General features: G+C 47.6%; 1 protein-coding gene across 1 annotated transcript in view; it reads left to right on the plus strand.

Annotated features, from left to right (window-relative positions):
* Nucleotides 1-6,330: 6,330 nt before the first annotated feature.
* Nucleotides 6,331-12,411, plus strand: part of MYBL2 (MYB proto-oncogene like 2) — a 31,254-nt gene continuing 25,173 nt past the window's right edge. Inside the window, exons 1-2 of the mRNA XM_037811464.1 lie at nt 6,331-6,479; nt 9,470-9,563. Coding sequence (XP_037667392.1) covers nt 6,460-6,479; nt 9,470-9,563 — 114 coding nt within the window. The 5' untranslated portion in view covers nt 6,331-6,459. The remainder of the gene's footprint in view (nt 6,480-9,469; nt 9,564-12,411) is intronic.

The following is a 12,411-nucleotide window of genomic DNA, read 5'->3' on the forward strand; positions in this document are numbered from 1 at the left end:
TTTTTGGATTTGGGTCTCTTTTATCAAAGACATAACTCTCAAGCTTGTTGGGAGAACTGCACTAGTTCAAAAGGACACAAAACAAACAACTCACACAGTCTGTTTGCCCCTATACCTAAGGAGGAAGATTAAAAAGTAGCTAGATACCGTTTCATCTCCCTGCTGCCCAAAGGACACAATCATGGAGCCTGTGTTCCCCACCATCCACACATTTTCCTCCTCTGAACTCCTGAGCACTCAGTCATATCATTTTGAGTTATAGTGCAGGGCAAACCCAAGCAGGCTAGAACTAAGTGGTGGTGTCGTGAGAAATGAGAGACTATAATTGCCCAAACAGGGCAGCTGATACTACGGAAATGCACAGCTGTTTTGGGGAATACACTAGAATCAACTTTGGGGAACCCTGAAAGCCAGGTAGAAGACTGCAAAGCCACTGAAGGTGTATAAGGGACATGGCGCAATGTGAATAGCTGAGCTGGTGGGTTCAGCTCAGGATGGGAATGGATGACAGAAGGCCACTTAAAGGAAAAAAGTGATATAAATCTAAGAAGTAATGAGGTTGTGAACTAAGGTGCTGTTTTAGGAAAGGTGGCATTGAAACAGATTTGGTGTGGGGGTTGAAGGTCAGATTGGCAGGATTTTAAGCCTGGTTGCCTGGGACAGTGGTGGAGCTATTGGAAGACAGGGAGTCTGAGGGTGAGCTGTTTTGGAGGATGAGTCCAATTCTGCACTTACGTTTAAGACAATGGCAGTTCATATAAGTGGAAATAACCAGTAAATAGTCAGAAATACTTAACTGAGACTTAGGAAGGATGTCAGCTCTCAAGATTTGAATTGTTGACATGGAGTTGATAATTGAAGCCATGAGAATAAAACCTTGGAAGGAAAGACTTAAGTCAAATCCTGAATTGCAAATGATTTATTCAGTTTAAAATTCTGTCCATAGGCTTCCATTCACTCCCACACTCAAGCCCTAGTGCAGGATTTATTCAAAGTAGCCAGCCAGGACAGTGTTGGGGAAGTGGGGGAGCGCACTTTGCCCGGGGCAGTCTGGGAGCCAGCTGAGCGACAGGCAGCTATAGAATTGAACTTTGGGGAATGCTGTGGCAAAGTGTATTTTCCAAAAATGATTCAACAGTTATTTCCCAACCCATATGCTCTTCTCTTACAATGTGTGTGTGGTGCTCCTCCCATTGAGAGGTGGGGGTCTACCTTCCCTCCCTGTGAATATCTGGTACTATGGGGGAAGTGACACTGTGACTTCTGAGGCTAGATCATTAAAGGCTATACAGCTTCTGCCGGGTTCTCTTGGGACACTCATCTTTGTAGCCACCAGCCTCCATGTAAGAAGTCCAAGCCACATGGAGAGGCCGTGTGTGGGTGTTTAGGCCAACAGCCAGATGTCTCAACCTATACCAGCATCACCTGCCAACTATGTGAGTAAAGATGCCTCCAAGGGATTCCTGCCCCCAGCCATCAGGTCATCCCAACTTTTGAGTCCTTCCTGCTGAGGCCCCAGACATCATGGATCAGAGACAAGCTGTCCCTGCTATGTCCCTTCTGAATTCCTGATTTAAGAGAATCCACAAACATAATAAAATGGTGTTTTAAGCCACTACATTTTGGAGTAATTTGTTATGCTGCAATAGATAATTAGAACAAATACCTACAATCTTAGAAGGAACTTTCTGGCTCTATCTGCATCTTATTCAGCTCCACTTTCCAAAGGGGAAGCTGAGGCCTAGGGGTGGAAATGCACTGACAGCCTGCCTGGGGCTTCTCCCCAAACTCGGACCTGAGAAGGTGTATTGGTGGAAGCAAGGCCTGTCCCACCACATCCTGAATCAGAGATAACCTCTGAAGGATGTATTTTACCTCCAACTTCTTACGAAATGTTTTAACATAAAAGTTGAAAGAATAGTACCGTAAATGCCAGTGTAGCCTACCATCTACTTTCAGCAGCTGTTAAGATATTGCTATCGATGCTTTGTGTGTGCAGCTTTTTCATGAACATTTGAAATTAAATTGCAGACGTCATAACATTTCACCCCTAAATACTTCATTCTCTCTCATAATACCTAATATTTAATTCATATTCAGATGTTCCCCATTTGTCCCCCAAATGTTCCTGGTTTAAAAACCAGAAAATAAGTACTGGAGAGGATGCAGAGAAACTGGAACTCTAATGCATTGTTGGGGTGTAAAACGGTACACAGGTTCATGGATCTGTGTGCCTTTTGCTAAATTACTTCTCATTTACAAAACTAAATGTCAGCGTCTTCCCCAAAAGGCCTTAAGGTCTCTACATTTGCCTTATTGAGATTTTAAATTTGACTCTTTAATTTTAAAAAATGTTTTAACTAGGTAATACTTGAGCACATAACTTAAGGATGTTCAGGTGGTAAAAATCCCACCTCTTCAGCCACCCAGTTCCCGTTTCTGCAACCAGTGTTACGAATTTCTTCCCCTGCCTTCAAGAGATAGGAAAGTATTTTTTTAAGTTAAAAGAATAACAAATCTTGCTGTGATATATACCAAATTTTAACATGAAGCCAACTAACGTTTCTTTCTAGGGCTGTCCTCCCGCGGCTCACAATATAAGTTGGGAGACAGTAACCTAGGAGTCGCAAACGGTGACAAAATAGCATGAAAAAAACTTGCAGTGTCAGGAGCTTGTTCAAGGCCTCTGATCCACACTGGAATGGCAGAAGGGGCAGAAGGGAGTTAAGTCTGGAGATGCCGGCTAAACAACTCCTGTGACCAACGTGATGTCGGAGACCGGCGATGTAGCAGCACCTGCTCCCTGCCATCCGACGGGTCATTCTTTCGCCCGTTCTCCTCACGACCCGAAAGGGCGGGCGTCGGGAGAGGCTTTCCGGAGGCTGTAGCTCCCAGGGCGCGGAGCTGGCCGGAGCCGAGACCGAGGCAGCAGCAGGAGCGAGTCCCCTTGGGCTCCAGGAGCCGGCGGGCAGGCGCCTAGGAACAGCCTAAGAGCAGGCGCCCCTTATGACGTCACGCGCGCCGCGTGCGTGCCGGGAGACGCATCTCCCGTGATGCCTCGCGCGGTGCTCGAGTCGGCGCGCGGGCTCTCAACTAGCAGCTCTGTGGGCTGTGAAGGTGTTGCGGGAGTGCGGGGAGCGCGGGCGTTGCAGTCAGACAGCCTGAGAGTTCGGCTCCGTTTACCTGGGAGGCGCCTCAGAACAGGTCACGTCACTTGCCTGGAGTCACCCGGCGGGCGGCGAGAGACTGCCGGGTTGACGCTAAGACTGATTTTCCTTCTCCATCTTCCCAGAGGAGGTTGAGGACGGTTTCCACCGGCCTTTGGATAAAGCCTTGGTGTCCACTCGGCGGTTCCCTCCCTGACTGTGTGCCTAAATCCCACACCCCGCGAGTTCTTCCCTGCTTGGTTGCTGAACGCCCAGTGGCCATGTAGCAAAGGAAAGAACTGTTTGCGAAAGCTGGTGCACCAAAAGGCCTAAGGTAGAGAGGTCAGGGGTGTGTGGCGTGAACAAACCCCAGGGCAGCTGCCTCATCAGAAATGTAAGGGCTTTGGATTAGAAGGTTTCTAATAGTCAATGTTCTCACACTTTGCAGTCGCAGAAAAGAGGACACAGCCAAAGCTGGCATGAGCCTGGACAACCCCAGGCAGGGTTGCTTGTCCTAGCCTTTGGTCAGTGGACCCAAAGGGCATAAAAATTGAATATATCCGCTACCTGACAAACATTTTCACTTTAGATTGGTTTGTTACTATAGGTTATTTTACAATTTCTAGAATTTTATATAAATGGAATCATACAGTATGTACTTTTTGTCTAGCTTCTATCACTTAGCATAATTATTTTGAGATTCATGTATGGTCCTTTTTATTGCCAAGTAGCATTCCATTGTATGGATATACTACAGTTTATTCAATGACCAGTCGATGGACATTTGGATTGTTTTCCTGTTCGGAGCTATTACACATAAAGCTATGTACAAGTCTTTGTATGGACATGTGCTTTCATTTCTCTTACAAATACCTAGGGGTGGAATGGCTGGGTCATATGGTAGGTATAAATTTAAGAGACTGCTAAATTGTTTTTCAAAGCGTTTTTCAGCAAACGACTAAATTTGTTTTCAAAGTGGTTGTGCACTTTCACATTCCCACCAAAAGTGTTTCAGAATTCTAGTTGCTCACCATCTTCACCAACATTTAATATAAGTAGTCTTTTTAATTTTAGGCTATTCTAATAGGTATATAGATCCCAGTGTGGTTTTAATTTGCACTCTCCTAACAACTAATGATATTAAGTATCTTTTTGTATTTTTTGCCACTGGATTTATTTTGAAGATAGAGTTTGAGGGGAGAGCCAACAGGATCTACAGATGGATCAGATAAGAAATGTGAGTTTCTTCAACTCTTGCCAATCCCTGAGTACTTCCCAATCCTCCTCCCTGCCATGCACTGGCTGTTCCTCTGCCTGAAGTACCAGTCCCCACAGTGGCCACCTTGCAAATTCCTGAATCACTCAGCTCTAAAGAGCCTTCAGTGTTCCCCTTGGGTGAGCACCCACAGTCCCTGAAGTTTATCTTCGACTTTATAGGGCTAATTTTCGGTTTACTCCTTGTCTCCCCTACCAGCTTCTAGAGAGGATGGATGGTTTGGATTGTCTCATGATAGCCTAGCCTCAATTATTTCAACATATTTTCACAAACAGCACTTTCCAAATATACATTTCAAGTTGTGGGTGCTTTGCTTCAAGCTGAGTGATCTTTCTTTATCTTTCTTTCTGTGCCTATCTTTATCTTTAAAACAGGGACCCAAATGGTCCCTGCTTCACATAGGGGTGAACATGAAATGCAAGATGACTGTAAAGTTCTTAGTGTGGTGCCCTATTTTTTACAGATGAGGGATTGAGGCAAAGAAGAGTGATTTGTAAGAAGAGTAATTTTTTTTTTCCCCTAAGATCACACAACTAGTAAGTGGTGAAGCTGGGATTCAAACTCCAGGCAGTGTAGTTGAGAGCCTGAACTCTTAAATATTATGCTCTAGCAGTGAAGAGGGGTGTCCACATGAAATACTTTATGTGGGAAATAATTTATGAGGTGGGGGAAGCTCTGAATTAAGTGATATGGAAGGTTCTAGCACTTATGATGTCTGTCTTCCTTGTGCTGTGGTAAATGAAGTTTGCCGTGTGGCTGGCTGGACTGTCCCCAGGTGGCCATCAGTTTCTGGAAGAGGGATCCACAGTGTAAGCAGGGTCTCCCCAGGCTCCTGCACCTTGGTCTCAGCACTCCTCCCAGGGCACCCCGTGTTGCACTTCGTAGGTACTTGGTAAATGGCAATTTAAAATGGAAAATCCTTGCTAAACTTCTAGGAATTTAAGATAGTTTAAAATTGAATTCAACTCAATAGACTTTGCCTGGGGCTTCTGTCAAGTCCTGGGCTGGCCCTGGGGGTAATGGGGTGAATTGAGAGGTCGCTTTGACCTCAGGATGTTCACAGTTCAAAGAATGAACAGCGCAAGTTAACAAGCTAATTGTGGGCAGTGGGCATCAAAGATAAATAAGAATTAGTTAAGTGGGAGAGGTGGAAAGTGTTTTTGGCCCAAGCAATGGCAAGGAGGCAGGAAATCTTCCTTTGGCCCCAGGCAGTGATCCGGAAGAGTCCTATAAGCCTGAATAGGAAGTAAGGAATTTACCCGGAGGGAGAGGGGTGAGGGTTTTAAGGTTTTGGAGAGGTAAGGTCAAGTCTGCGTTTTAGAAAGGTCGCTTATAGTCTTCGAGGAGACGCTGACTTCCAGGCTGGAGAGGAAACAGAGACGAAGGCACAGCCCTGGTCTACGTAAGGGCTGTGGGGACCGAGGAGGGCGGTTCGGACTACTGCTGAGGTTTTTGCAGTGTCCCCGGCCTGACTATCCCGTCGTTGCGCCTCTCTCCCTTTCCTCAGTCTTTGCTTATGTGAACCACTCCTGGGCCACCCTGAACCAACACTTGGCCTGAGCCAGGAATCACTCCCATGGCAGCCCGCTGCGAGTCGCATGTCCCAAGAAGGTTCTGCCGCCCTCCCCCACCCCGGGCCCGGCGGCTCTGGGGTTCTTGGGCTCCGGGGGTCCGGGGCTCCAGGGCTCCGCAGCTCTAGCGCTCTGTAGCCCTAGGGTTCTGGGCCTCTACGGCGCCGGCAGCCCCGCCCGCCCGCAGGCTCCGCCCCACGCACGTCAGCCGGCCCGCGCGCCAGGGCAGGGAGGCGCCGATGCGCTTGGCGCGAGATAGGAAAGTACTTCTGTGCGCGCTGGCGGCAGCGCAGCCCTCATGAGCCGGCGGCGGGACCTGCGGACACGCTGACGGCGCCGAGGCCGGCCCGGGGGCCCGGAGCGGCCGGAGCAGCCCGCGTCCTGGCCCCAGCTTCGGCCCGGCTCCCGCTCCGGCTCCTGGCTCAGCCGGTGGGCGGGCGGGCGCAGCGCGGCCCGGGCGGGGGGGATGTCTCGGCGGACTCGCGGGTGAGCGGAGCAGGGCGGGGTGGGGGACCCCTTCCCCTCCCATCGCCCTTCCACCTCCCCCCCCACCCACGCCTTTGCCGTGACCCCTCTGTGGGGGTTTCCGCGAGAAATGATGCCTCTTGGGCGGTCAGAGGCAGGGGCGCGCGCAAAGCCGGGGGGCCTTGGGGAGACCCTCGTTCCGTTCTTCGGCCTGCTGAGCCTCCTAGCCGGGACGGGCGGGTCTCTTGGGACCCGGGCCAGGCCCTGCATGATGTCATTTTGTCTCCCGCCTAATTGCGGCGTGGAGGTGGGACGGCCGGTGTCAGCTGGAAAGGCTTTTACATGGAAGGGAGGCGACCCCTGGAGAGGGAAAGTGACCCTCCGAGTCACAGACAGTGAGACGCTAAAGCCTGGAAGACACTTGTTCAAACCTTAGTTATGGCGCAAATTTGCGGGTGGGCATTTCTACCCAGCATTCCGGGAAGCAGAGCACCCCAAGACCTCTCCCGCGGTCTGAGAAGGTGCTGGCAGGGGGGTTCTTTTGTCTCCTCCACCTGGGCTCCAGGCCGGATAGGTTTAGTTTCAGAGGCCTTTCTTCCTGTTCTACAGAGGAATTTTGGCATCTGGGGTTGAAGGTGAGGGGAAGAGACTAATGTATATCAAGACCTTTCCGAGCCAGCAGCCCCTGGGGTAAGGCAGGAACTGCCGTCTGGGTTTTACCTATTCCCCCGGAGGATAATTGGCCGAGTCGAGCTTGGAGCCGGGTCTGTGGGCTCCAGATCCCTTTGTCACACTTGTGTGCCTGGTGCCTGAGCTCTGGGCTTTTTGTTCACTTTGGGAGTCTGGGAGGACAATGGTGTTCCCACCAGTTCCCTCCATTCAGCGCAGATAATCTTAGGCCCCTTGAGAAGATTGTATTTACCTTTTTTGGCTGAGGATACAGACCTTAAAGCTTCGGAGTTCTTCTCAGCAGGGAATTCTGATCTTGGGCAGTGGCAGGGTCTCTGGCTTGGACCACAATTACCTAGGGCAGTTCCAATTTCCAGGAGTAGTTTTCTGGTCCCTGTAAGTACTGGGGCACTTGTTGCCCTGTCTGATTTTTGGTTCAGGAAGTGTTGTTCCAGGGAATGACTGTTCTCGGATGATCCCCAGTTTCTCTGCTGTTGCTTCTTCCCTGGAGCATAGTGGAGGAACCCTCCACCCCTGTGTGAGGGATGGGTCCCCTACCCTAGTACCCCCATTACAGTCCTCAGCTGGTTTGTTGTCCACTCGCTGTAATTTTCCACCCCAGTGCCCTAGTTCCTGCTCGGCCTCTGACTCACCGTGACCCTGAAACAGCCCAGCACATCAAAGAGCAAAATAAAGGGAAAATGCCACCAAAATGGCAAGTGGCTTGACACTATAAGCCTCAATTTCTACATCTGTTAAATGGGAATAATGACAATGTATATGAAGAGGCCGGCCAGCACCATGTGTGTGTGAGAAGTATGTTATCTCATAGTCTGAGATGCTGTCACATTAACAGAGCACTGAAGCACCGGTGTCCAGCCAGACACTCTTTCATCCTTGAAGGAACATTTGTGGAGCTTCTGTTAGGAGCCACGCCTTGTGCTGTGTGCTGGAGAAGTAGAGATGGTTTCTTTCAGCAAGGAGTCTGGGGCTGCTGATTATAAAGCCAGTTTTGTTTTGCTTTTAATATCTTGTAGACTTTCTGCTTCCTACTTTGCACTGGTGGGAGGGCCCCTAAATAGTGAGGTGTGAATGATAGGACAAAGCTGATATGGTTAGTCAAGCTTGCTTCCTCTCCTATTTCTAAAAATTTCACTTGAGCTTTTTTTATCGGCGAATAGGAGCAGCTCTGTATGTTTATTCATTTATTTGTGTATACGGCCATTCCCTGAGCAAACAATTATTAAGACCTTCCAGTGCCAACCCTCATCCAGTCTCTGGGTGTGGAACTATAGTGACCCACGATGATTGTTGGGGAGATGGACAGTTGCAGCATAAGAGCTTATATTCTGAGATAGGAGGTTTTCCAGTGTGCTGTAGAGTGACTGCAGGAAGTGATGCCGAGTTCTGGAGAAGAAGGGGAAAAGAACATGGATGTGAAAGAAAGCCTTCTTTCTTCTTCTGGGCATGAGGCACATGCTCGCTTCGGTCATTGGGGATGTCTAGGCTTTTCTCAGTTTAAGAATGCCTGAGTTAAGAACATACCTCACAGAGGTGACCTGAAGTAAGGCTCTGCTGCATGGAGTTGGGAGGTTATTAACCTTCCATGAGCACCTGCAATCCCTGGAGGTGGATAGTGGGATCTCCATTTTCCTAACCATTAAACCTGATAATTATGAGGCTTTTGGAGCAACTTGGAAAATTGCCTGGTCTAGAATAAAAAAATCCATAATTCTCTGACTTTCCATGAACTATGCCAGTGTGTAGACAGGGATTGAAAGGGGATATGTAAAAATGGAAATAGTTACTGAGATAATGTAATGTATTAAAGATTTTTTTTTCCTAGAGAACTAGTATTTTCTTAAAAGCCTGTTAAAATCCCAGAGTGTAATGATTACATACGTCATCAGCTTTAATCCATATACTCCATACAAAGGACGGGGGTATTCTGTAAGTTAGAAAAGTTTGTTAAATCAAAAAGAAAATATTAAGTGGGAGTCTGGTTTTGAGTTGTCAATAACATAACATTCTTGGTGAAACCTTAACTTTTTTTGGGGGGGTAGCTTTTGGAATCGTTAGGATTTTTGTTAAAATAAAAAGAATAAATTTAAAAAAATAGCCCATAACCCCATTTAATTAAAAAAATTTAAAAAGAGTAGGGTAGAAGTACCTACACTTTCAAAAGTAGAGAAGCATAAAAGCCTGTCCCCCCCCCCCCCCCCCCCACCACACACACACCTTCTCCCCTAGAGTTGACAGGCCACTGCCAACACAGTGTCCATCTAGCAGGTATCAGCATGTTGAGATACATGTCCTTGATGTTGAGATTGCTCTCTCCACAGCGAGGAGCTGGATGAGCTGCACTACCAGGACACTGATTCAGATGTGCCGGAGCAGCGGGACAGCAAGTGCAAGGTCAAATGGACCCACGAGGAGGTGAGTGCCACTGCAGCTCTGAGGGATGCTGGCAGCTGGGGGGCTGGCCCGAGAACTGAGCCTTGCCTATCTGCCTGATGCCCTAACAGTGGGATGAAGAGGAAGAGAGGGTGAAAGAAACTGAGGGATCCTCTGCTCAGAGCATTCTTGGGGACTCTGAATTCTGAGGCCCCTTGGGAGGGTATGTTCCTTAGACCTCGGGGCTGACAATCACTGAGATGCCGGCTTGTTCTTTTTCATGGATGTTGATTGTGCTGCTGGTCTGCAGAGCCATATATATATATATGTTTTACTTTCTTAATGAATTGTATTCGATCTTGTGACATAAAGCTCTGAATTGAATTTCTTCTGGCTACATCTTTTTTTTTTTAATCAACTCTATTGAGTTATACCTTAAATACAATCAAAGGCACCCATTTTTAGTGAACGGTTGATGAATGCCTTGTACCTGTGTAATCACCATCCCAATTATCCCAAAAAGTTCCCTTGTGGTTCTTTGCTGCCTCACCCCAAATTAGACCACTGATCTAATTTCTCTCAGTTCAATTAGTTTTGTCTGTTCTTGAACATTCTGTAATCGAATTCATACAGCTGTCCTCTTTTGGATCTGTTTTCTTTTGCTCTGCCTAATGTTGTGTGATCCAGTAGTTCATTTTTATTGCTGAGTAGTATTCCATTGTTTGGACATAAAACAATTTGCTTCACTTGATGGACATTTGGGCTGTTTCCACTTTGGGGCTGTTGTGGATAGAGCAGCTATAGTGATTCTGTACAATTATTTTTGTGGATATGTTTTCATTTATTTCTCTTAAGATAGGTATAGTCATGTAGTAAGTGCATGTTTTGTTTTATAGAAACTGCTATTTTACCTCTTTTTTTTTTCATGTATTTAGTTTTAGGTCTATTTAAAAAAAACTTACTTCATTGAGTTGTAAAACCCTCTTCAATCTTAAAAGATGTTTCTTCAGAGAAGTGCTAAGTAAGCCTTTTCTGTTTATCCCACTGTGGATCAGAGATTGTATTCAGCTCTGGGCTTAGAACTGTGAACAAGTCCGGATTCCTACCCCAGAGCAGCTCTCTGCCTGGGGTGGAGAGATAAGACTGTCTACAGCCGGTAGAATGTGCCGTGGTCCTCCTCGGTCTGGGAGGACCCCGCAGGGGCAGGAACAGTGTGCATCTGTCTCACCATCGTACCCTCACTGCCTTACAGTAAGCAGGCCCCTGGTACAAAGGTACTGCCCAGTAAATGCTTGGTGAATGAAAGGATATCAAAATACATCTAGAGATTCCTGTTGTCTGAGGAGTTTAGAGAAAGTTTCATGGAGGAAGTGTTTTATGAGTTATAGATAAAGATTTGGACATGCAGCAGTGAGGGAAGACAGAAAGCAAAAGGTGAATATATTGAAATAGGAAATGGGTTGTAGGGGAGAAAAGCAAGTTCAGGAGTCCTGTTAGGCTGGAATGAAGGGTCTTGGAAGGGGAAGAATGGGGGCAGCCTGGGGTTGAGAGACCAGTACCAAGAGAGTGGGCGAGGTGCTGCACCTGCTGGGCAGGAGGAGGTGGCCATGGAGAGGATGTGGAGAAAGCCTAGGGTAGTGCAGGGATGGAGTTGGCAGGTGGAGGAGGCCCACGGGTATGAGAGGAGCTAGAGTTTGGAAACGGCAAAGTGTCCATGCCAGGTGTCAAGAAGGATGGTGGTGCTGGAAATGGCTGTGAGCACATGGGAAGAAGAGCCGGTGGGGACCTGGCATGTGTTTGAGGGCCGGCTTGGCTGAAGGATTTGTGAGGACTTTGCCCAGCCTGTGCCAGGCTGTGGCCAGGCTGTAACAAGGACCCGGATTCCTCTGGTGGCCACGTGGTGGCTTCTTTTTCTGTCCAGGATATATTTGTGTGTATATGCAGACCTGTGCGTGTGTGTGTGTATATATATATATATACATTTTTAAAAATAAATTTGATTATGGTGTACGTTATGTACCATCAACAGCAGCCACTTAGCGTACAGTTTGATGCGTTTTGACAGATGCATGCAACTGCAGAGCTGCCAGCACAATCAAGTTATAGAACATTCCCATTGCCCCAAAATATTCCTTCCCTTTCTTTGCGTTCTGTCCTGTCCCTGGCCTTGGACAACCACTGATTGGCTTTTCGTTGCTTTAGATTATTTTGCATTTTCTAGGCTTTCGTATACTTGGAATCATATAATATATACTCTTATGTCTGGCTTCTTTCACTCAAAGTAATGATTTTGAAAGTTCATGATGTTGCATGAATCGGTAGTTCATTTTCAGAAGATGTTAGTAGATGCTGTTTTACCTTCTAACTGCTCTTGATACTGCCCCTGCTTCTCTTGTTCTGAATCACTGTCATCTTGGGCCTGGGGGTCTGTGACGGTCTCCTAAAGTACACTCTGCCCTTTTACAACCCCGTTCGCACCCTGCAGCAGCCAGAGCAAATTTTGTAACATGCATGTTGGACCATGACCACCTGCTGCTCAAAATGCATCAGTGGGTTTGCCTGGTCTAGAGGCCCAAATCAGTCCTGCGTGTGGTCTGGTCCCTGCTGTCCTCTTCAAACTCTTCTTGCATCCACTCTCACTTGCTTCCTGCATTTCAGCTACACTAGACTTTCTTTCAGTCTCAGCTCAGTCATTACTTCCTCAAGGAATCTTTCTTTGATCTTACTGAACAGGTGGTCACTGTGTCCCTCAGCACCGGGTGGCTATACTTGGGTTGTGTGAGCCTTCAACTGGTGTCTTCCTCCCTCTAGACCATCAGCCCCAAGAGGTCAGGGGCAGCACAGCTGTATGCTGCCTGGCCTATAGCAGGTGGTCTCTTCACAGCTGAGT

This window comes from Choloepus didactylus, chromosome 19 (assembly GCF_015220235.1).
Source record: "Choloepus didactylus isolate mChoDid1 chromosome 19, mChoDid1.pri, whole genome shotgun sequence".
Lineage (NCBI taxonomy): Eukaryota > Metazoa > Chordata > Mammalia > Pilosa > Megalonychidae > Choloepus > Choloepus didactylus.